Source organism: Citrus sinensis, chromosome 5 (genome assembly GCF_022201045.2).
Source record: "Citrus sinensis cultivar Valencia sweet orange chromosome 5, DVS_A1.0, whole genome shotgun sequence".
Lineage (NCBI taxonomy): Eukaryota > Viridiplantae > Streptophyta > Magnoliopsida > Sapindales > Rutaceae > Citrus > Citrus sinensis.
Window position 1 is genome coordinate 31410858 of NC_068560.1, and position 25218 is coordinate 31436075.

General features: G+C 32.0%; 2 protein-coding genes across 2 annotated transcripts; one reads left to right on the forward strand and one right to left on the reverse strand.

The window, feature by feature from the left end:
- Positions 1-3125: 3125 nt before the first annotated feature.
- LOC102630423 (protein CutA, chloroplastic) lies at positions 3126-5378 on the reverse strand. Its single transcript, XM_006472445.3, has 6 exons — positions 5150-5378; positions 4916-5028; positions 4757-4819; positions 3955-3986; positions 3671-3765; positions 3126-3427 (listed from the first exon to the last, which is right to left on the reverse strand). Exons 1-6 carry the CDS (start codon positions 5320-5322, stop codon positions 3346-3348), a joined length of 558 nt encoding a protein of 185 aa, XP_006472508.2. The 5' UTR covers positions 5323-5378; the 3' UTR covers positions 3126-3345.
- A 6184-nt stretch (positions 5379-11562) lies between these two features.
- On the forward strand, positions 11563-14336 carry LOC102630732 (cyclin-D4-1-like). Its single transcript, XM_006472446.4, has 6 exons — positions 11563-12254; positions 12573-12659; positions 12764-12862; positions 12953-13169; positions 13316-13443; positions 13614-14336. Exons 1-6 carry the CDS (start codon positions 11925-11927, stop codon positions 13851-13853), a joined length of 1101 nt encoding a protein of 366 aa, XP_006472509.2. The 5' UTR covers positions 11563-11924; the 3' UTR covers positions 13854-14336.
- The last annotated feature ends 10882 nt before the right edge of the window (positions 14337-25218 follow it).

Sequence of the window (25218 nt, forward strand, 5' to 3'; positions counted from 1 at the left end):
CACCAGCAAGTCTTGGTATATAATATTTCATGCAATTTATGGTTGATGGCATACACTTTTACTATAGGGTCAAAAGGCATTGAAAAAAATTGAAAATAGAAAGTAGAAATGTGACACAATTTGTGTTTTGAGACCAGAAATTCAAGATTGTGTCGTTAGTAAGTGAACCTATAATTTTTGTTTTTGGATGAAAGTGATCACATCATTGTTTAAGTGTTTATAAAATTCAATTATTGCTATGATTGCCGTCTCTCTTAATTGATTTCTCTCCATCAGCTGCTGCTATCCTTTTGGCAGAAGCCTAGCTGGAAACTGCTAGGCAATTTGCCGTGTGTTGGCTTCAGCTATATGGTGTTATCTTAATACAGGATACCGAATTCTTGTTGCAGGAAGTAGATGATTCCTTTTGCTCTTTTTTCTTTTTTTAGTTTCCCTGGAAATTGTCATTTATTCGTTAAAAAGCTCCTGATTATGGGGCTCCTTTGTGGTTAGTTGGACTTTGGACTGCTTCCAAACAGCTAGCCTGCCATCCTCAGATCCTAATTGGGAGAGGTGTGAGTTACAATGGCCCTTGAATTTACAATTTAAAATTGAGTTCATCTATGTTCTATTGGCACCCCCTCCGAAAATATTTTTTTTAATATAACCCTTTTTGGGACCTTTCTCTCTAATAAAAAAACTCAAAAAATCTCTCTCTAGAACGCTTAAAAACACTAACTTTTAAAAAAAATAAAAATAATCAATAAAAATTTTGAAAAATAAAAATGTCAATATTTTATTTTTGATTAAATCAATTGTTCAGATGAGACTATTTAAAAGAGAGAGAGATGCGATTGAATTGGTTTTGAGCGGCAAGAACTAAAAACGAGCTTGATTGGGTTTTTCTCGATTTGTAGCAAATGATTCAACGTCGGGATTGATTTCAAGTTCGTTAATTATACGAGGATTTCATCACTTTGCGAAAGGCGTTCTAACTTCAAAGTATTACAAAGTGTTATATTTGAGTTTTAGCAATACATGCATATGAAAGAGAGAAATAAATTATAAGTGGGGTTATTATATAAGTTTAGCTCTTAACACATTTTTTAAAATTAATCATCTTTCCACAAATTTTTTTAATCTTAAAATTAAAATTTTTAAAATTTTTTTATTTATAAAATACATATAAATCTTAAACTCTTAAATTATTTTCTTCTTATCATTAATTTATATTTTTACAACTCAAAACTTTTATAATTTTCTTAAAAAATATTTTTTGACTAAAAATATATGTATAAATTATGACTTGGGGTTGGTGCAAAACATGTATTAAAGGAATAACTTATTCAAGTGTTTAATTGGATTTCTATTAAAAAAAAGAAATGAATTAAAATTATATTTGGTTATTTATGCAATTTCAATTAGAAAGGGTATTATAATGACTTTTCAAGAGTGTCTAAAGGCCTACTTTAATTTTAGTTGGATGAATATAAGGTAAAATAGAGGTGGTGCAATAATAATTTTCCTTAAATAAATTCAATTAGGCTGTTGGCAGATTTTATTGGTTAATTATTTGATTAGTTGCTATTTCAGTGCTACTTTCGTGTTTCTGTTTTTAAAAATAAAATAAATTCAATTGGGTTGGTTGCAGATTTTATTGGGTTAATTACTTTGACTTGCTGGTTTTGCATAAATTCAATTGGGTTGTTCGCTGATGTTATGAGTTTTATTATTTTGGTTAGTTGCTACCGCATCATGTATTAGGGCCCTTCCCTAATAGAATTCTTTTGCTGCATCCAAACTAATATCAATCCAACCCATTTCATGAATAAAATGTGACTAATTAATCAACTAACAAAATTATTTGTTACAAATAACATCTTGTTGTTGCATCGAAACATATAAATGTTGATTAATCTAGCTAACATTGAACTTGGTAAAAAGAAATGATTGAACAATTGAAAATAAGATTATTTAGGAATACATATTGAATGCTAAGATTACGCATTGAATTTCTGATAGTAGATCCATAATAAAAAAAGTGTTTGGGATAGTTCCAGAAGAAATGAAATAAAAGATACGATAGTGCTAGGACAGTTATTGTATGCGGTCTACCCAATCCTAGATGTAGAGGTACATAATAGATCGATATGAACATTATGAACTGTCCAATAATAAAACCAGTTGTTGCTGATACCTTTTTCTCAGTTCCATCCTTCAATCAATAAGGTTAAGAATAAAAATGAAAAAAAAAAGATTTCGAAGGGTTACTAATACTTCCACTCTTTTAAAGTCATTTGATGAGGTAATTATTTATTTACAAATTCTTATACAAACTCTACTTGCATATATCATTAATGTGGTACGTCTTTTTATTTATAATTATCATAGGTCACATATTATCTATTTTCTTTTATATCATTCACATTATCTTTCTGCTTCTTCTTCTTTTTTTTTTTTTTAAAAAAAAAAATCCGTGATACCATAAAAATGTGGGACATGTAACAAGGGACATATAAATCTACTCATTCGAACGTTCGAATTGTTTTTGTACATGAATTAGCAGTTGCTAAGTTCCATCTTAGCCTAGGTAACTTCCAATTAATCCAAAAGCAATTTTCCATAACCCCTAATTATTTAACGAACAACAATTAAGTAATCCCCAAAAAACTAACTCTAGACTGATATTAAGTTAGACGGATGACTTAACAGCATTACTTCAATTTTTACTGATCTTCCTAGACGCTTTTCATTTAAAAATTTAAGGCACGCAAAATCCATCTCTTCTCCAACAATAATTTCTTAAGCGAGCCGCGTATCATGAGATCAATGGTTGTGGATACAGCTTGAGGTCTACATCCACTAGAAGGATATAGGTACATCCCATATCGTAGTTGAATTCATTTATCTGAGTTGATAATTGAGATCACAAGATCAAAGTGATGCGATCCTCAACGGGACACATTCCATGGGTTAAGTCCTCGCCCTGAAGCATCCGTCCTAGAGTAACAGTAATCTCCACCCCTCAGCCAACATTCAAAAAATTTAAGCTTTTAAGCAACTACTATCAGCTGCTGTCTCCATATGTCCATCAGAAGTTGAGAACAAACAATTCTGTGCGGTGCAAGTGTATGGCGAGCAGAAAATAACAGAGTGAAAATGGTAGAATAGCATGTTTTCGGAAAACTAAGGGCATACATCATCTCACAAGTTTTGCCAACATAGAATTCATCACGATATGTTCCAGTTCGATTATAAAATATACAAACTTTATTCTAGTAGTACCATCTGCACACTCAACCCAACAACAAAAGGAGCTTATCAGTTACAGCGTCCACACACTACATCACACTACATCCGCGGGAGTCAGTCCCTTGTACTGCTTTTTAGCCACTCTAGGTATGGCTGGCTGCCACCAGTGATGGGCAAGGCAATTACTTCTGGCACACTGAACAAAAGCGAAGGCTATATTAAGGGCCAGAACAAAATCTAGTTGTCATAGATAAATAAATACTTCTCTTTCTTGTATAAAAGTTAGGTGCCTAACAAGTATAGGATATGGCAATTGAAGTAACTTGTTGACATTATGCTCTGAAGGAGTATTTCAAGGAAAATTTTAGTCTCCAGCCGCAATTTTTTAAATTCTCAGTTCATTGGGTGGAGAACACAACAGAGAAACTCTGGGCCTTACTCATATTCATGATTTGCCTTGACATGCTCTGTCAGAGTTTCCAAAAGGGATTGCCTAGTCTTTATAATAAGAAGTTCTTCAGCATCTGTCTGGATCTGCAATAACATAGACACAACTCAAGTAAACAACATGCAAAATGATATACATGTTTACACATATTGATTTCATATGTGCAAAATATTTAAATGCACAAAAAGGGCCATATGCAGCATCTAAACAATGAGTCCTATCCACTCTTAGGTATTCAAGCTTTTCTTTATTTATTGGGGGGATAAAAGCCATACCTCTCCCTTCCACTCGTAAACAGATTCAATACCTGCGTTCACAATACTGGTGTAATTAATAAAAATTGATTTGAAAAGAAAAAACACACAAACACACACATACTCATAAGAATATAAAGAAGCAATTTCTTGATTCAGCTACAAACTAAAAACACATTCATGCAGAGTAAGACTGTTAAGGCATGTAATAAGAGAAGAAGGGAGAGGATTTCTATTAGTCCACAAACAACAGAAATCTTTTGCAAATCGTGGCATCAAAAGTGCCCACACCTTGATTAAACAATTGTTAAAAAAGCAACAACTTTTCTACTTTTGAGCTAATTTCAAAAGCCATACCATTTCAAATCATGCCTCGTTTGGCAGCAAAAAGTAGAGCCTCGAAAATGAAATTGAGTGGAATTAGAAATATAATTATAAAATTGTTAATGTTTGCAAAAATCACAATGCACCGTCTATTCGTTATTAATCTTGAGAACATATTACAAAGCGATTTGAGTTTGCGAATTCCTAGAAACCAACTACATAAAGCTTCAAACTTTATAGTAGGGATGAAAAAGAGAAAGCAAAGACAATAAGTTGATAAGTTTTACAGATAGATAGAAAATTAGATTTTCTTTAGAGATACTAAACTCGCCAGCCAAAGTCAATTCATTATACAATGATCGTAGTACACCAAGTTCCAAGCTTCAACGTGACAACAACATCAACAACTATATTTTAGCAAACCAATATTTCGCTTGTCGACATAAAAACAAGAAAATTGCATTGTCATTGTATAAATTAAAAGAAAAAAGTCACATGCCTGGCACTCGATTCACACATGCTGCAAGTTTTGCTTTCACTATGCTTTCAGCCAGTTTCTTTCCTGCACATTATAAAGAAGGAATGAAAATTACCGCAACCTTCAACAACAGGCTTCAATCTCATATTTATTAGTAGATTAAAAAAAAAACAAAAATACCTGCTTCTTTGTTAGGAACGGTGACATAAACTACAATACTTGGTACAGTTTTGCTGTTGCCTTCCATTTTGATCGTGTTACTACTCGCGCGAGCTTGGTTACTAAACTTTGATCTAAAATCATAATTATAATTAAATAGTTATAAGCAAATATGCAATTTTTTTTTTTTTGGTTTGGCGTAAAAAATCAAGCAATCAACTAATTAAAATTAAAAAAAAAAAGTGTGAACTGTACCCGAAAAACGGGAGAGAAGGAGCGGAACCCGTTTTGAGGGAAGAAGAGAGAGTGGGACAGAGATTGGTGAGGCCCAAGCTTAGCATACAAAACGCCCCGACTAAGGGCAGACGACGTCGTATTGTGGGGGATGAAACGAGTGACGAGGCTCTGGTGCAGAGCGTCGAAGCCATTTTATAGTGTGAGTTGATGATTCGTTACTCGGAGTTTACTTGTTGCGTTTGATGCTCTCACCCTTGCCAAGGCAATTCTTAGGTCCAGAAGCTACTTCCGTTGCTCCTGATCTTGCCACGTGGGCAAATATTGATATAAACTGTGATGTGAGTGGGTCTACCTCAGACACTGGAATCGAGCCCAGATGAAACAAATAATCAATTGTTGGCCCACAAGTCATTCCAAGTTCTCTAATGAATGATTCTATTCCACCCCCGATATTAACCTTATCAGACCCCTAACCCCTAACCCAACCCAACAAAATTTCAATTCAATTTTGCTCGCAAGTTCTTTAAAATAGAGTGGATTCGGTTCGGTTCGGTTAAGTTTCTCCAACTGAAAAAGTTAAAATAATTTCAATTATTTCCTATTTATTTTTTAAATGACGAAAAATCGTCATCGTACCCAATAATTTATCTGTATTCGAAATTTAAATACATTCTTATGACTATTTTTAAATTTTAACACATTCTAAATACTAACTAAATTTATAAAATCAAAGTTACACGTATTCTATTTTAACAAATAACAACACTCATGGAGCATGGCCTTACACATAAACCTCCCCTTAAATTCCTCGCAAAATAATTCCTCTTGCATCTTGGGGTGGGGGAAAGGTAGCATGATAAGCAATGGGGATAAGCCTTTACTTCTAATGCTGTTAACAATTTGCAATGGGCTTAACACGTTTCCATTCTCTCTTTATCTCTTATACATGAAAACTGGGGGTAATTTTGCAAATAAGATAAAAACAAGGGGCTGACGGCTGTGTAGCAGTGTAGCTCATCCATTTTCTAATTTCTATTGATGAGCCTTGGAAACAAATCGATCGTGGATGGCAGCGGCAATGTGTCCAAAACATCAAATTGCAACAAAAGTTGTAATATAATAATACCTTACAAACATTATAAGTTGCATGCAGTTAAAATTGGTAGATCTATCTTCTAATTGATCAGATCATATTCCACAAATTACTTCGTATTATTGTTTGTCCGTGCAACATTCCCCAACTCAGTGTCATGCTTGAAGGAAATGGTTAATTATTATTTATTTAACAGTAACGAACCAAAATGATGACAAACATCAGTTTCCACAAATTGCTAATTACGACAGCTCAATGTGGAAACCCAATCTCGGATTCTCGATTTGACGAAAACGGAAATATATATATAAAAAAAAAAAAGAAGAAGAAAGAAACAAAACAAGCGAGACAAAAGGTTTTTTACAATTCATTGAACGATAAGAGCTACAGGCGACTCAAATTTCAACTATTAAATTGTCTCTCCGTCGACACCCCATCTCTAAGCCATATGGTCCCTGGCTGGCTCTTAACATAAGGAATCCTAAAGACCAAAACCACGCAACAGCGTTAGTATTTTTAGAGTTTCGGTTAATAAAAACATGGCATGAGCCAAAGACAGATGACTTTACCTGCTCAAACTGGTATTTAAAAATCAATCTCATGTTATGTAATTAGTATTAATCTCATGCTAATCAACTAATCAACGAGGCCTAATTACACAAAATCAAGAATTTATTTAAAATTACACGAGTTACCCAAAGAGACGAAGACGTGTGGACCCGACGCTGATCCACGTGTTTTTTTTTTTGGGGTGTTTTAAAATGGTGGAAACGAACATAAGATACGGCTGATGTCGGGGATGCTTCTGATGGAAGGCCACGGCGTTGGATGTGTAGCACATGCCTAGATTACCAATTAATTGTCACCAACTGAATACAAATTTAAGTCTTTTATGTATTTATTTATTCCTGCTTACCTGTTTTTAATTTTTATTTTCATATGGTTAATAAGTAGTAAACTCCGTTTTGTTAGCAAGAAAATAACTGCTTATTGCTCATTTTTTAAGTATATATTAAGAGATGTACGCAGTTGGTGAATCTCAATAAATTGCTTGCAGGGCGATTTAGTTTAGTGTGAAGACTATAACAAACACATGGTTTAATTAATTAAATTCAATTAGCCAATAACTTGAAGCGACAGTCGATCCGGGATCGTGATTGATTAGTAATTCTTAGATGACCTACTAGATTTGAAGTTAATAACACTGTCCATAATGGTGACCGGATTATTTTTCTCTTCAAATCTCAACCAAAAAAAAAATGAATCCAGCCAGCCAGGACGCTACATGGACATTGTTTATTGATTTTGTTAAAGGATGCGATAAATCAATGGAACCAAACAAAGGATACGATAAATCAATGAAACAAACAAAGGGGATCATGGGATAACATGTTCACGTAACCAAACGTGCATGAAGAACATGTAACATGTGTTACGTGAAATGGCAGTGAGCTTTACGCCTCTTTTTTTTGTTTTTGTTTTTTTGGGTTAGCTCAGAGAGTGTCTGTGAGAGACACGAATCACATCAGAAATAGAGTCAAATGTATGCATGCCCAATAATATTGATCTAGGCGATAAACAAAACCCTAGCTAGCCACATGATCTGGCCTTGGTGTTTGTAGAATTAGTAAAATAAAGCCAAAGGGATGAGTTTAAAAATTGTATAGTGGGTATGTGTTTGTATGAGATGTGAGTGACACACTACACTAGCAAGTCTGTGAACTGAAAGCTCGGATCTCATCAAATGAAGTATATAGTAAATAGTTAAGAACTGATCACGATCTCTTTATGGATCGTGCTTGTGCTTCTCTTTGCCCCTCGTTAAAAAAGTTGGAATACAGTGTCTTTGAAATCAGCACAAAAACTGACATTAGGCATATGGGGAAAGCAAAGCAAGCCACCAAAGTGTTCATTTTTTTGATCAACTGAAACGAATTTCTGAGCTAGTAAAACTGCAAAAAGGTGAAAAGTTAAAAAAAAAAATTCAAAGAAAATTATACAAGAAGAAAAAGGGTTAGAAATTTGTGTCCTTAAAGTCTCTTTAACAAATCCATTTTTAAGCATGCACACCGGCATCCTCTTCATCAATGCAAGAATCCTAAGTAATTTAAATACAACATATCAACAATATTTTTAGCCGTTATTATGTGTTTCCAAATAATGAGCATATAATATATTCAAGTACTTGATCTCATCTTACCGATCGAATTGGCATCAGTCACCACTATGCATGATCAAAGAGGTAGACGCCAAATTTTGTTATCATTTGACAATGAACCGCTTATGTATACGTTATAAATTATTAACGTTATTTTAAAGAAGGTGTCTATATATAATACATTGAATGCATAATATGCACATCCAGTCTGTGATCTTATGATATTTACAATTTTATTTAATGTAACCACTAGCTCGTGATAGTTTCATCAATATATTATAGATGTATTGTACTCTTTCAAGCGATTCATGATCTTAAATGCGGCCATGAATTATTCCAAGAATTTCATATTGCTTGGATTCAATAAACTACAAACATTCATGTGCTTATGGGGAAATAAAGCATACAATGTAATTTAATTAGTTATAAGTTTTTGGCGCTCTATTTGATTTGAAGGAATCGTTAATTATTATCATGCATGAGCGAAACTCCTTGTCGAGGGGCATCTAGAGATAAATATAGAACCATCAAGATTCAAGAATGGACCACGAGACCAATATGTTTTTTTCTAAGTCTCTAAAGTTGTTCTTGACTCCAAATTTTTAGCGATTCAACGACCAATTTTTTTACACCATTACCAAGGAAAATGATGGTGTTTATTGAACACTGCACATACTAGTTTTTGAAGCGATTTTGAACACAAATCACACCTGTTAATAGACTCTTAAGCTGTAATTATCATTAACTTTACTTATACATCTCTCTCTACTTAGGCATAACGATTAACAACTATCTAAATCAAAGCTGTCATTTCTGAATTGTTAGGAATCAAAATTTTGTACTTTTGATTTTCCATTTCACAACCCAAAAGAAACCCCTCTAAAAGTTTAAAAAACAAATAATATTTTTTTTAAATAAAAAGAAAAGTAAAAGGTTGTTTCTTTTTGTGATTCTTTGGCTAGTAAAAAAGACCCTTTAGTTTTTCAACAACTTTGGGTTTTTGGATGATTTTGAGGAGCGATTTCATAATTTCATTTCATCATCAAACCCTAGCTAGCTTTGTCAGTCACCGGAAATAAAACTTGCCGGGTGCCGGCCCTCCATGTGTCTCATGTTTTGTCACCAAAAGCGATGTACATTGCTTTATTTACACCTTTTCATTTGAGAAAACTTTGATTATATTATTGTTGTGAAAATAATCCATCGATTATAGACAACATTAAAACGGTATGAATTAATGGTCTGTTGTGTGCTTATTTTTTTATTGGTAATAGGTTTCGACATCTTGGTTTTTTTGTTATAAACTCACAAGGATACAAGTATAATGTGATAACCTGCCGCCCTATTTATCGGGTTAATTGATAAAGTTAAACTCCAAATTTCTATTAAGGTATGGTTGTATTTATTTTTATTTGTTTTTAACTTCTTATTTCACTAGTAAACTCCGTGAAATAGATAAGTATCAATGTATGTGCGTATATGTGTAATGTGACCGAAAATTTTTGAGTACACTCAATATAATGCACCTTTTGTTCTTCAATTTTTTTATAATATGTATTCTTCAATTAATCATGAAAAAAATTAACTACGAAACATATGTGGCAAACACAAATCCTACATTGAACACAATGATGAATTTGATTTATCGTTGCCACTGATGAAAGGAAATAACTAAAATTTATTGTGTAAGTACGTAGCTAATTTAATTCATTTATACAACCTAATTCAACTTTATTTATTATTATTATTATTATTATTATTTTCATTAAGAATTATAATCAAAAGTCAGAACTCGGTAAAATCGATGCCCATTTAAGGAAGTTTACAAGTGATTCCAATACCAAATAAACCAATATTTAAAATTTATTACTCTGATTTGTCAAAGGATATCCATAGAAAGTTTAGCAAAAATTTTGCTAATGAACTACAATTTTGGCAAAACAAAATGCAACTGGCACTACCAAATTCGCCAGTAGCTTAATATACTGCGGTCAATTTCTCTGACAATTAAGTTAATGTTAATGGTCCATGTCATGTTAAAGTAAAGATTAATTTTCGAAACCGACAACGTTTACGAAGGAAAATATTCTTTGTGCGGACGAGAAAATGCCAAAGACTCTCAAAAAGTAGAAGTCATAGCTGTAATTTCCGCAAGGAACGGGTGTTTCCAGTCAATCAGATGATGGATCTGAGCACACGCGTCAGCATGGGAACAAAAAGACAGGATCAATGGCCCCATTCGTCCCTTTCGCCACACAAATTTACTCTCTTACCCTTATACAGAATTTTCACCCAAATATGTCAATTTTGACTTTTCATTTTCACCTTCACGGTCAAACTGTAAAAGTATTTTCGATCGTCCTTTTCCGCACTTTTTTATTTCCAAAAAAAAAAACTCATTAATGAAAAAAAAACGCTTAATCCCCTAAAGGCTGGCAAAATGTATACAACATAAATCAACATCTAATATTAATTTATATAAACACACAGTCCCATTTTTACTACTAATTTTATTTACTTATTTATGATTATTAAATATTAAACATTCTATCTAATCATATTTCAAGGTCTACATAATAGTGAGACTTGTTTGCAAAAAAAGTAACTAAAAAAATTGTATATGCAACGTTAAACGTAATGACTTAACTTGAAACTTTAAGGGATATGAGTGATCATCGTTAAAATATTTAAGATTTTCTTTCATGTTAGAACAATTCTTGGGGTCTGAAATGTTATTTTTTCGTATAAATCCATTAGATCTATAACCAGTAAATTGCTTTAAAAAAATCACGTGTTATATTTTTTTTTTGGAAAAAAGAATATATAAATGGTCATTCAATTTTAGTATTTTACAGATTTTACGTCTGAATATATATATTTAAAAAATTTCTTAACAAAATTTCTTAGATTAATAAAGAAGAAAATTAATGAAAAACCCAAGAATTACAAAGGAAATAAAGGCTGTAAAGCAGAACAGCACAGTGGCCAAAAAGACACATCTCTAATTCTTTAGTTTCCACGTTAGATTATTACATGACTAGATGGTTAACACTTAAACACATATCGCTGATTTGCTGTCTAGAGACAATACTTTGTCTTAAGTCAGCATCTTTCTTTCGACAAAATCCTGTAATTGCCCTTCTTCATTTTCTTTATCATTTTTATTTTGTAATACATTTTCTCATTTCCCAAATCTCTCCATAGAGTAGATGGTATAAAATACACCATAGTGATACTGTCTCACTCTCTGTGGCCTCTGCCTTTACCCTAAAAAGAGGCACTCATTTGCTTCTTAAAACCCTCTCTTAGTGGGCAGTCTTTTCAGCCTCCAGGCCCCAGGTTTGAGATTGAGATTGAGATTGAGAGTGGCAAGCTGAGATTTTTGAGTCTCTCTTGTGTTTTTTTGTTCTCATTATATATACCGTCACAATCCCTTTCTTTGTTCTTCAATTCTTTGCTTTTTCATTACAAACACAAACCAAAACCAAGAAAACTACATCTTCTTGTTGTTTTTTGTTTCTTGATTATTTGAGGACTGAGCAATGGCACCAAGTTTTGACTGTGTGGTTTCGAGCCTTCTGTGTGCCGAAGAGGACAGCAGTGTTTTCGATGATATCAATGGGTCTGTGGTGGATGAGTTTGAGAATGACGCCACGTGGCATCATGGGAATAATCGAACACAACATCGGAGCCGGAGGTTTGATGACGGTGGAGATATGTTGTTATCGCTGCCATTGCAGAGTGATGAGTGTTTGGCTTTGTTGCTTGAAAAAGAATGCCACCATTTGCCTCATAACGATTACTTGAAGAGGCTTCGAACTGGGGATTTGGACTTGGCGGCTAGGCAAGAGGCTGTTGATTGGATTGCCAAGGTGGGTTCTTTTAAATCAATATGATATTAGCTCATTTTCTTCATTTTTGGTCCTGTCTTTGATTCGGTGAATGTTTAAATATGAATTGCAGTGATGTATTAATGTTTAATGAGTTCGGTGGGTTCTTTCTTTTCCGCTTTTTGGATTGATACCAATATGTGAATGTGTTTTAATTATGTGTTCTTTTATGCAATTATTACCAATGCGTATGAGTTGTTTCTTGCTATCTGATGTTCTCTGTTTCATCCAATTGTGTGGCTGATTCCTTCCTAATAAGCTTTTCATTTATGATCGATGCTAATAGCCTTGGTTCAACAGGTTCATTCTCATTTCGGTTTTGGACCTCTTTGTTCATATTTAACCATAAACTATCTGGACAGATTTCTCTCTGCCTATGAATTACCCGTAAGTCATCGAAGATTGAGACTAATTTGCCATTCATTTTGGTTCACATCAATCGAAAGCACTTTTTATTGCATCTGATCTTTGGATTGTTTTGCAATCTACAGAAGGGTAAAGTTTGGATGATGCAACTATTGGCTGTGGCATGTTTGTCTCTGGCAGCCAAAATGGAGGAGACGGAAGTTCCATTATGTCTAGATCTACAGGTTAATGTTCCTCCAATACATATTGCTCCAGATATGATTCTCTTTTTCTAATCAATGTATGTCCTAATGAGGATGAGTGTGTTTTAACAGGTGGGACAATCGAAGTTTTTATTTGAAGCTAAAACCATTCAGAGAATGGAGCTTTTGGTGCTGAGCACCTTGAAATGGAGAATGCAAGCAATTACCCCATTTTCCTTCCTAGACTATTTCACTCGCAAGATCACTGATGATGATGATGATCATCATCAAACCCCGCTCAGAGCTTTATTTTGTAGATCAATTCAAATAATAACAAGCACTATAAAAGGTCCCCTCTCGGTTTACACATCGACTATGTACTTGTGCCATTCATAATGATGTTTCTGTGGCATCTGCAATGCAACAATAATGATAGAGATATTTGATTAAAAGGGTCTGATGTTTTTGGTTTTGGTGGGTGGGAATTGAATGCAGGGATTGACTTCTTGGAATTCAAGCCCTCTGAGATTGCAGCGGCAGTGGCAATATCTGTTACAGGGGAAACCAAAACAGTTGTTGATACTGAGAAAGCAATTTCTCTTCTTACTCAACATGTAAAAAAGGTAAAGTTAGTGGTCCATAACCCATTATAAAGTGAACATATATAAATGGTAGTTTTTACTTTTGCAGTGACCATCATTTTAAGTTTGATTACCAACAAATAATACGAACTGAGAAATGCTTTTTTATCTATTAACTCTAAATACAATTTGTTTCTTTTACTTTTTTGCAGGAGAGGGTGCTGAAGTGTATAAAAATGATGAATGATTCTTTGATTAGTGGGTCAGTGAAGAGTGCAACAAGTGCTTCACTAGCAACATCTTTCCCCCAAAGTCCAATTGGGGTGCTGGATGCCGCATGCTTGAGCTATAAAAGTGATGAATCAACGGTTGGCTCATGTGCAAATTCTTCACATAATACCCCGGATAACAAAAGGAGAAAGCTAAACACACCTTATGAAGTGGAACTATAAATAAAGCGTGGATGGATGGCCCATTCACAGGATCGATGTGTTCTTGTTTCTTGCGTAGAAGTTTTGTTTTTGTTTTTGAGGATGCCTCCCAATACAAGGTCAAGAAACCAAAATGAGAACACAGAGAGAAAATGGAGGAAAAACAAAAAAAAAAAAAAAGGAGAGGAATGAGACGTTGGTTAATGGGCTTAATGGTGAATGCAATACAAATATTTAATGCTAGCTGTTAAATAAAATATTAGACTTCTTAAACGGCTTAGAGGCTATAGCTGTTGGGAGGATGCGAAAAATACAAAAGAAGAAAAGAAAATAGATAAAAAGGAAAAAAAAAAAAAAACTGCTTGTGAGATACAGTTTGTATGATTTAGTTTGTATTGATGTTTTGTTATGTTGCTTTCGTGGAGGATACAGAACAGGGTAATGGAATTCCATTCCGGGAATAAAATAATGAAATAAAAAATATTATATGCACAAATGACAAAATCAGTGCAGTTAAAATATTAAAATTTTCTCTTTAATTATTTAATTAGTCTCACGAACTGATGATTTAGTACTAAAATAAAAAAAAAATTAAAAAAAAATTCAAAAGCCCTGTCAGAATTTAACAACTCCTTGTTTGACTATTTGTCCGGTTAGACTGTAATGCATTCATATGCGTATGTGAATGTAATGCAATGATGCTTTGTTTAACAAACCAATGAAACAGAAGTGGAACTTACTGAGATGGGCGACGAACATTCAACTTATTGAACGTGACTACATGAGGCATCTTGTCCTAATTTAAAAAAAAAAAAAAAAAAAAAAAAAACCAATAAAAGACAAATATTGAGAATTATGTATGACGTGAGCCCATAGCCAGTTGTAGAGAACCCAATTTTCACTTTCCAATATTATATGTGTTGAACGAACTTTATGTGTAAGAGGCCCCACGCGATTTCATATTGGCTAATAAAGGCATTTTGTGGCCTGTTCCACAGATAAAAAGACGTAGTTTATTTAATTAAAGGCAAATACCAATTGAGCCAATCGCATGGGACCCTAATTACTGATCATTATATATACTTCTGTTTAAAGCCAGTAACACTGTCTTATTTGTTGGCATTCAGTATTAAAACTATATTAAGAAGATGCTTCAGAATACAACCTAAGAACATTTATAATGAATTAAGAGGATTTATAAGAGTGGTAAATTCTTCTATAAAAAAAAAAGAAGAGAAAAAGAATAAGAAAGGAAGCATTGCCCCCCCCCCCCCCCCCCCCCCCCCCCACAACACACACACAAAAAAAGAAAAAAAAAAAGAAAAAAATGGAAGTGGCATCAAATTGGCACAAGGTTTTTTAGTTCAAGTTGAAGGAAATACAAAGAAATGGACCAATTTGAAGAGAATAAATACAAGAAAACTGCTACAGCTTGTAAAGAGATAACTTGAACTCTGCAAAGGATGTTATCACAACATAATATAAATGTTATTAAATACCAAGGCAATGACAAAATAATCAAGTTGGATGTATTAAATTTGACCAGATTTCAAGATTTCAAAAAATATGAAGGTAGAGCTCTCATGAAATGTGCTATTAAGCAAGAGAAAAAAAAATGGAGGCATTTGATTAATAGACCCTAGACAAGTCCTGTTATGAGTTTTGGGTCCCTGTTTAAAACTTTAAATCTCTCCCTTTAAATTTTTAATGTTTTTTATATCTTTATTTCACATTATTGTCTTCTTTCTTATACAAGACGAAATATAAGATGAATTTATATGTAAGTCTTGTACGTATGACAAAGCGTAAGATAGAATCTTATATGCATGATTGAGTTGAATACAGAGTCTTGCAAATATATTTTTCTACAAGATAATTTAAAAGTTAAAATGATAAATTTATTATAATAAGGACATTATTATTATTATTATTATTATTATTTACAATAATAGATGTCTAAAAAATGATTTTGTTTAAACGGATTAAGAGGTTAAAAAGTCATTCTAACCCAAATAATGCATAGGGAAGAGAAGATGATGGACATACACTGTACCTCTTTTGGTTCACCTCTCTTAAATTTATTAATGAGCAGTATTTTTCCGTAGAGTTCCAGTTATACTATCATGGCAAAGCTTATGTTACATTGGCTGTAACAAACAGCCAATACATTTGGGTGGTTGGATTTTAATATTTTTCAATCCAATGAATGAAAATGACTTTAACCTAAAACAAGGTATGGGTGTAATAGCTTTTTACAAAATTTTTTATTTTGAATCACATATTTATTTATTTTTTCAAGTAAGTCCTCATTAATTTTGTATAACTAAATGACTTTGTTAACCATCTCTTCTACATTTATTCTTAAAATTTTTAAAAATTTTTACTATATTTTTATAAATATCTAAATAATTATCATATTCATAAATATTTACAAATTTTGAATATATATTTGTATATGCATTTATAATTTCTTATCTCTCCTAAGAATAAACTAGATTATATGTATGTATGTATATAAAATTTATATTTAGCATCTTGGATTATAAGAGATATTATATGTCATAAATATGTTATGACTCTAATAAATTACTAGAAAGATGTTACAATGAATAAATCATTAGAACCTCTAGTAATTTTACAAAATATATAAATTATTGAGTTACCACATTCTAACTACATACAAAGAGGATTTTCTTATGAAAGATTTTAATCTTTTGATCCGATCAATGATTTAGATATGTGGTAAAATAATCAATTAAATTGATTTTTACTATATTTATTAAATAAATTAGGAATCTCAAATTTATTTATAAATGATTTAGAAAAAGCAAACGATACCACATTGTAGCTATATACAAAGAGGATGTTCTTACGAAAGATTTTAATCCTCTAATCTGATCAATGATTCGTACATACAGGAAAATAATCAATTAAATTGAATTTCGCTATATTTATTAAATAAATTAGGAAACTCAAATTTATTTATAAATGATATAGAAAAAGCAAATAAAATATTAGAAATTAATAGTTTTAATAAAGAAAACATCAAAGAAATTAAAAAGTTAGGAGATCAAATGAGTAAAAAATTTAATAAGGTTAAACAATTAATAAAAAACTTCACATTGAAGATAATGATATATTAAAGTAAGAAATTGTTAATATAATAAATAAAAACTTAATAAATATAAGATTAAACAAGTTAGAGATTCAATTAGATAAAATAAAAATTTGGTACTGAATTTGCTATAAATATAAATAAAAAACTTAAACAAATTGAAGTACTGCATAGTAGTTTGGGGTTTAAAATAAAATTTTAAAACTTATTAACTTTTTTATAATTATTAACTTTTTTGAGGATTCAAAAATTTATAACTGTAACGTACAGCTGATGTAGTAACATAAGCTCTGCCTACAATCATTATATGAATTTAAATTTTCGTTAACTGTTACTTGTGGTATCAGTAGATTATAATAATGTAATAAGATACGGTATCATGTAAAAAGGAAAGGACAAATGCTATTATGTTCTCACAATCAGAGCTCGCCGAGTAAGCCGTCCTCGCCCACGCGATCAGCTTTCAGCTCTCTCCATGTGCTAACTTTGTTCGTGCAGAAACTGAACTGAACTGATGCTGTGTTTATTTTTTGGATTAGAGTGAGAATCCTGAGGAGTGAGAATCCTTGGATTAGGAGTGTGGAGTCGGAGTGGGAGTATGGTGTTTACTTAGACTAAATAAAAGTATGGATTATCAATCAGAATCCTAATTATTTGTTTACTTTGTCTTGGATTGAGAGTAAATTGTTTTAAATTATAATTTTATCCTTATGTACAGAATTATAATATGTAATTAAAAAATTAATAAAAAATATATTTGGAAAATAAAATAAATATTTTATTATATTTATAAATTAATAATAATTACTAATATTCTTAATTATGTAAATCATAATTTTTTATTAATTTAATTTAAATTATGTGAATAAAAATGATTAATAATAGCAACACAAATGAAATATTATTATTGATAATATAGTACAAAATTAATATTTTTTTAGAATAAAATATTTATTATTATTAATTAAATAAATAAATAATATTTATTAAAATTAATGTTTAATATTATTAATTTAAATATAATATTTGTTTATTTTTATTTTATTAAATTTAATAAAATAAATATGATATAATTATTTATTTTTATTAAATATGATATTATTTATTTTATTAAATATTATTTATTTATTTATTTTATTAAATATTATTTGTTTATTTATTTTATTAAATATTATTTATTTATTTATTTTATTAAATATTATTTATTTATTTATTTTATTAAATATTATTTATTTATTTATTTTTATAAGGATAAAATGGGAAGAGGGGGGAGTGGATTCCCACTCCCACCTCCCCCCATGGGAGTGGGAATCCCACTCCCCACTCCAAAATTGGGTGGGACCCACGGATTCCCACTCCCACTCCCCCTTTTTTTAAGATAAGTAAACACTGGAGTGGGAGGAATCCACACTCCACACTCCCACTCCAAAAAATAAACACTACCTGAAAGTAGACAGCAGTTAAAGTAAGCTTACACCATAAATACATTATTAGTGGTGGAGCGTCGCTGCATTCTGGCATTGGGTACTGTAGATGAAATAGAAAAATTACAAAATGAGGGAAAGCGATGAGAGTCTTGAAACTATAAAAATAAAACAACCACGCCCATAAATCGAATAATCAATTTAAATGAACAAATAAGTAGTGTTGAGGTAAGAGTACTTACGACTCAAAGGAGAATTGCAGCACCTGCTTAGTGCATAGGCATGTAAATATTTGCCGAGGTTACTGTACGCATCCAGTAAGATTGCTTAGAACACATTGCGTGTGAGAAGCATTACTGTAACAATTAATTACTAACACTAGAAACTGCATTGTTTATTAAGTACTTTTTTTTTTTTCCATTTTGAAAAGTATATTCAATGGATGACCAAAAATGAAAGAGAAATCTATACTATCTTGCATAGAAAAAACAGAAGAGGCCAAGGGTATATTGCGATGGAGGTGCTGTTGCCTTTAGTCTCATTAAGATAAGCTATTTCGAGATGAAATCACAGATATCAAATATAAGTTAAAAGTGTGTGTAGTAAATATTTGGCCGTAACTCTTAAACATACGCAATTATAAAATTTATAAGTGGTGCGACATCTTTAAAAAATATTAGCACAACTTGTTTTAACACTAGAACTAAATTCCTAATACATATCTAAGTCATTTTAAAAGGCATTGGACAAATTTAATTTCGGCACGCTCTCTTTTAATTCCTATCAAAACCTCTACCCTGTCATCAAAATTCATTAAAGTAGGGACGGCAAATAAAGCTCGCCTGATCCTATGTAGCTCGATGTCAGCCCACAAACTTGAGAAATGTTTAAAAAATTAAAAATATATAATTTTTTTTTTAATTAGAATACACACTTTTTTTTATATATATTTAACTCATGCATAACATATATTTACAGTTTTAGACATTATAATTCCAACTTTTAAAGCCTAATAAAACAAGAACTTAAGTTTTATAAATTATAAATTTATAAAACGTAACGAAAAAAAGTTTTTTTAAAAAATGTAGAATGCAAAATTTGAGCCTTTTGGCACAACCTGAAAAAAGCCAAACCCGGACTCAACCCAACAAAAAATGTGCTAGAGCCAGGCTCGGGCTTCGTCATATTTATCCGTTTATATAATTTCAAATAATGATAGAATTGTGATTGCAAAAGTAGGGTGATATAAAGATATTGAAGGGGTGTGAACAGTTTTACTGCTAATGAAAACAGTTCAAAAATGGCTGACAAGTTGCTGTGGGAGGGGGGGGGGGGGGCGGGGGGGACAGCCCCGCATCAAAGTTTTGCTTGGGCCCAACTTGCATAATGTTGGACACTCGGGCCTAAAAGGAAAATTGTTAAGACTTCAGAGTGGAGCTTTTAACACCCCAATAGAACTCTTGACAGACCCCACTTTTCATTTTTATATCTGTTTCCTTCCTGAATTTGTGAAAATGGACATAAAATTACACAGGACTTCAATTAATCTTTACTATCATTTAGAATCAATTAATTGAATTATAAACATACTATTTTATGTAATTTATTACTTCATTATTTCAAAATTACTTTGATTTTATAAACAAAATTAATCTTATCATATATTAGGATTAAGAAATAATTAGAGGTTCAAGATCTTTCAAGATATTATAGTTTAATTAAATTTATATTTATCCTTTTATATGTAATTTTCAGTAACAATAAAATTATGATTATAAAAATGGGGTGTTATAAGGATATTAAAAAAAGGGTTTGAAAAGCATTGCTTGTAAAGAAATTGTCGATGGATCGCCCAATTTGGGAATGTGTCTTACTATATTACAATTTCTATTAGTAACATATCGAATGAAAATGTCACACGCGTCATGGAGGAAAATGCAAAACATGTAGGTGCTCTGTTATTTGCTGTAACTGTAACTTAGGCGGGTCCCAAATTAGTGATATAGCTCCGTCAAATCAAAGTTCAATCGAAAGTTTCTCTGCAGAAAAAAGAACCAAAAAAAAAAAAAAAAGTAAGGGCAGTGACTACAAACATTATTTGTGTCTGGTTTTACAGCGTATTCAAAGTTGGCGACTCAGAAAAAATCTTAACCCCATCCCATTACACTTACAGCTAAGAGCTAAAACGCTGCGTACCCTGCTAATCGTACTTGTTGTTTCCAAGAGATGGACATTTTGACCCCACGCGCAACACCAGCATTTATTTGACTGCTGTCCGAACAGTTGAGCACAATCCTGTTTCCACTCACCCAACCATTTTGTGTTTTCTCATTAAGCGCCCGTTCTACCTTCATTGTGCAATTTAATCTTAGAGAACCATCAAGTCCGTCCAACGTCCGCCCGCCAAGGACGCACTTCAGCCCAAAAAAGTTGACTTTTCTTCCAAGCTCCAAATCTCCAATGGGGGTGGTTGCGGAATCAACGGTGTTTATACGAACCACGACATAGAAGAAAATTGTATTAATTTGACTGCCCCTCAAGATATTTATTTTCTTTCAAGCAATTTGGTGTGAAATATCCAAGTATGTGTAGTGCCCATCTTCTCTTGAAACTTACACCCATGACCTACGGGAGTGCTATTGAGATTAAATCCGATTACCTAATGTGTGTGTGAAATGAAATTTCACTTTAACGGCCCTTCTAAAGTTTTACTAGGATGCCTATACATGTGTGGTAAATTTTCGTGTGAATAGTATTTCCTCGGATACCTTGATGTACGTGCGTAAATTAATTTTGAATTTAAAGTCAATTTATGAATCCATTAAACACATAAAAGGCTTACAACGTCAACTGCTGTATAGCCTGCCTCGTTTGTAGTTGATACACTTCTTGAAATTGTTGTATTAATAGATAATGCTTCAAAGGAATTATAGATTATTTAAAAAAAAAAAAAACTAAATACTTTTGGTTTGCACGATGACTTTCAAAGAAACAGGGAAATTTTCTCTCATTGAAAAATGACATTTTTATGGTGAAAACTTTATTAAACAGAACTAGTATCATGTGGGCCTAATCAGTTCTACTGTATAACATCTCTTGTGAAGTAATAGTACAAGAAGTTATGGTTCGGAACCTGCTTCACCCAAGGACAATGATTATTGAGTTACGATTGCAGGTTGAAAAAATAAAAAGAATTATCATGATGAAAGATTATTTAAATTACCAAAAAGAAGTGAGAAAAATCTCATCTCATTTAATATTAATCTTTTCAAGAATTTTTGTTACCATTATGAAATAAATTTGGTATTATAATGTATGTTGGAATTGACCCTTTTCTTTATTTATAATTTTAAGGAGAAGTTACTATGTTTTACGACATGCAATGAGAAATGAAAATGCAAGGACGAAATTGTTAAAAAAGTAATTATTCTGGACCAAACACAAATAACATCAAACACGAAGCACCAGCACCCTTAATCACCGGAAACAATGTTGAAATTTTTTTTTTTTTAAAAAAAAAAAAAGGAATGAAAGAAAAATGGGCAGAGAAACTCCAGTTAAAAACAGGAGAGCAAGCACGCCACTGGCGGCTACGCGTCCGCAAAAGCCGCTATTTTGCGTGGTCCCCGAAGTCGATAAACTTATCTTTACGTGCCACGCGTCGCACTTCCGAGAGACCACCGATATCAATCGTCTAAAAATCGCGCTTTGGGTTGGTCCCGTACGCCCTGCTGTCACCCAAAGCCCGCGTGCATGGTAGGCCATTTAAGTAATACTTTGACCAAAGAAGCAAAATGTTAAAATAAAATAAAAGCACCACTCTGTAATCCGTTCCTTTTTAATTTTCTTATTGAAGCAAGAGCCAAAGCGTGCGCCTAATGCATGCGCCCCCCGCTATGAGATCCCGACGGTGATGCGATTGTGCAACAGTTAATAGTGTTTACCTCTTTTCACGCTCATCATTTGCTCCCTCTCTTTTATTTATATCTATTATCCATTCAGCACCGTCCTTTAAGATCCCGCCACGTGCATCCTTAAAGCCCCCAGTCTACTAATCAGACGGGGTTTTTGTCGTCTGACGTTCGTACGCGTGAGACGGATGATGTAAATGTTATAATTAATTAATTAAAGATTTTGCGAGTCGCATCGCGTGAGTTACTTTTGTAATAAAGCGCTGCTGTTTCTCACTGTTCCGAAGATTTTGTGGTCGGGAATTGCAAGATTTTCTTCCCCTTTATTATTAGCATCACCCAATTTTTTTTTTTTCAATTATATTTGATAAACCCGAATTTACTATTTTATTTTTATGTGAAATGACTGATTTATCCTTCTGTTATTGGCTGTCTACCCGCCCATGCACTGCCGACTGAGAAAAGTGTAACTAGTAATACTAACGTGGAAAGTATTGTATATTTAAAATTGCTCATTTTTTCATTTTTTCTTATATATATATATAAGCTACGGTATGTTAATGTATAATTAAAGAAAATTAACATTTATACGTTAAAAAAAAATAGAATGAATTATTTTTTAAAAATTTTGGGTCCTTTTAGCTCTATACTAGCTCCGTCGGTTATTTCAATCAATTATAATAATATTCATAAAGACAAGACATGACCGGCAATGAATTGATAAAAAGTAATACTCCCAAAATACCAAAAAGTCTCTTCATGAACGCAGCCTTATATTTGCTTAGGTTAGCTGTAGGTTTTATTTTCAATCTTGCCCTAACATAAGGCAAGAAAAAAAAAGAACAAAAATAAAATTCAAACTTTTGAGCTCAAGGTGCTTTGATCTTAATCATGTTTGGTTATTTGTAAATGTTGACTGGCGTCGCAAATTTTGTTACCTAATGCAACTTAGGTTTTGTTTCAAGCTTTTTTTTTTCCGGGGTATAGGAAGAATTTAAAGGTCTTTGGATGTGACAGTTAATGCAAATAATTGATTTGCGACAACATGCCCTAATTAATCGTTACTTATTTATTTGTATTTTTTAACGGGAAGCTTATGTGTGGGCATTGATGCAAAAATTTGACTTTCGAGTTATTTTATTTATGCTTGTGCGTGTATATACATAAGTGAAATTATTTAAATCCACTAATATCTATTTTAAATATATTTAAAAATTATGTTTATTATTAAATTTTAATTTTTCAAAATTTTCAAGTTTAGGATTATGAATATCTTTCTTCTTCAGTCTCATTGTAAGTAATTTTTTTTTCTCTATCATAGTTTTTTGTAAACAAAATTTTCTTAACTTCATATAGAAATTAAATGGAGATATTTGTCAATTTACATTATTATCTTTAGATAGAAATTAGGAGATGTTAGTTTTTCATTTTGGAAATTGTGGCGGAAAAAAATCTTGTGTTCTTTATGGTATGTGAAGATTGCATATAGATGGTTGGTTTCATTATTCTTCATTCTAAATAGATTATAACAAGGCAAATGCTATGTTACAATTGATGTAACATACACACTCAACAACAACCACACAAATTGTATGGGTCCATCATTTGTGTAGTTGTTGTTGAGTGTGTATGTTACATTAATTGTAACATAGGGGCTCCCTTATAACAATATCTATTTGAATTTTAAGCAGTTTGTCTCATCTCTCAAAATCATTTGTAATCTATCACTAAAAAGAATATATAAAAATTAGAGAAAAACTGAAGGAACCGAAGAAAAAAAAATGGTTAGTTAGAGAAAAAGAAAAATATGGTTAGTTAGGTAATTTCATCAAAAAAAAAATATGGTTAGTTAGGTAATTTCATCAAAAAAAAATTATTAATAATAAAAGATTAATTGAGAAGAGAGTGTAGAAAGAAAATTAATAGGTTTGATTAACTCTACCCATATGTATATTCTAATATTATTTGATAAATCTCCTATTTATAATTGTAAATCTATTAGAACTTTCTAGATTAGTTTAGTGGTAGGATGGTTCGGATGCTTACAAGGTTTACCAGCATAAATCTAATTAATTTTAAATATTAAAAAAATCAACAAGAACTGAAACTCGTTTCCACTCGTGATTATTAATTAGCAGGCTGTTAGGTGGGTCGCAACAATACTTTATTGTTGAATATGAGCATATTTATCATGGACATGTCATCTGTATGAACATCACGACTTTTTGGTGCCTTGAGCAAGAAAAACCTAAACGCTTGATCTCTGTTGGGGTAACTTTTGTTATGTCATTGATAATGACCATCACTTAATTGTTTAAACCATAAGAGCTATGATTAAAAGTTCAAGAAACTGTTCATCGGTCTACCTAATGCAAATTTACCTACACTCAAGTCCAACTTACCCACTAAAGTACGAATTTAATATCAATGAAATGCACCAACGCACGCACAGATCATTATTTTTACACGGGAATAGGAAACAAGTGTGATTCAATTTAGTAGCCTTAAAGTCAATATGATTATTACATTACTGTTATGGGTGGATAATTTTGACCTCAAAATCTTAACAGAGCGAAAAAAAAAAAAAAAGTACTCACCCATGTTCAAATGCATATGTTATGAAAAATCGTTCAATTGTTTTGATTACAAGTTGAAGAAAGGGCAAGAGTAATTATTTCTCTTCCTTTTTAAACTTTTAATAGAGAAGTGTAATGCGGAAGCTGAAAGCCATTTGTGGGTGGATTATTAATTGATTTTCATATAATTACAACAAAATGGACGCACGAATTCCTCATTTAAAGTTAACAACTTTCATGTTCTTATAGCTTATGAATTGATTAATATTTCTCTTCCACTAGATTGCTGCCATAAAATATTGCGACAATGGTCTTTATTTCATTGAATCTGAATTAAAGCTCATTATGCAACCACAAATC

Coding starts and splice junctions, on each gene's coding strand:
- LOC102630423 (XM_006472445.3), bottom strand. CDS start 5,322: ATGGCTTCGACGCTCTGCACCAGAGCCTCGTCACTCGTTTCATCCCCC. Junction 3,987..4,756: donor ATGTGTGAATCGAGTGCCAG/GCATGTGACTTT, acceptor TTGTGAACGCAG/GTATTGAATCTGTTTACGAG. Junction 3,766..3,954: donor TTTACGAGTGGAAGGGAGAG/GTATGGCTTTTA, acceptor ATGTTATTGCAG/ATCCAGACAGATGCTGAAGA.
- LOC102630732 (XM_006472446.4), top strand. CDS start 11,925: ATGGCACCAAGTTTTGACTGTGTGGTTTCGAGCCTTCTGTGTGCCGAA. Junction 12,863..12,952: donor CATTATGTCTAGATCTACAG/GTTAATGTTCCT, acceptor GTGTTTTAACAG/GTGGGACAATCGAAGTTTTT. Junction 13,444..13,613: donor TTACTCAACATGTAAAAAAG/GTAAAGTTAGTG, acceptor ACTTTTTTGCAG/GAGAGGGTGCTGAAGTGTAT.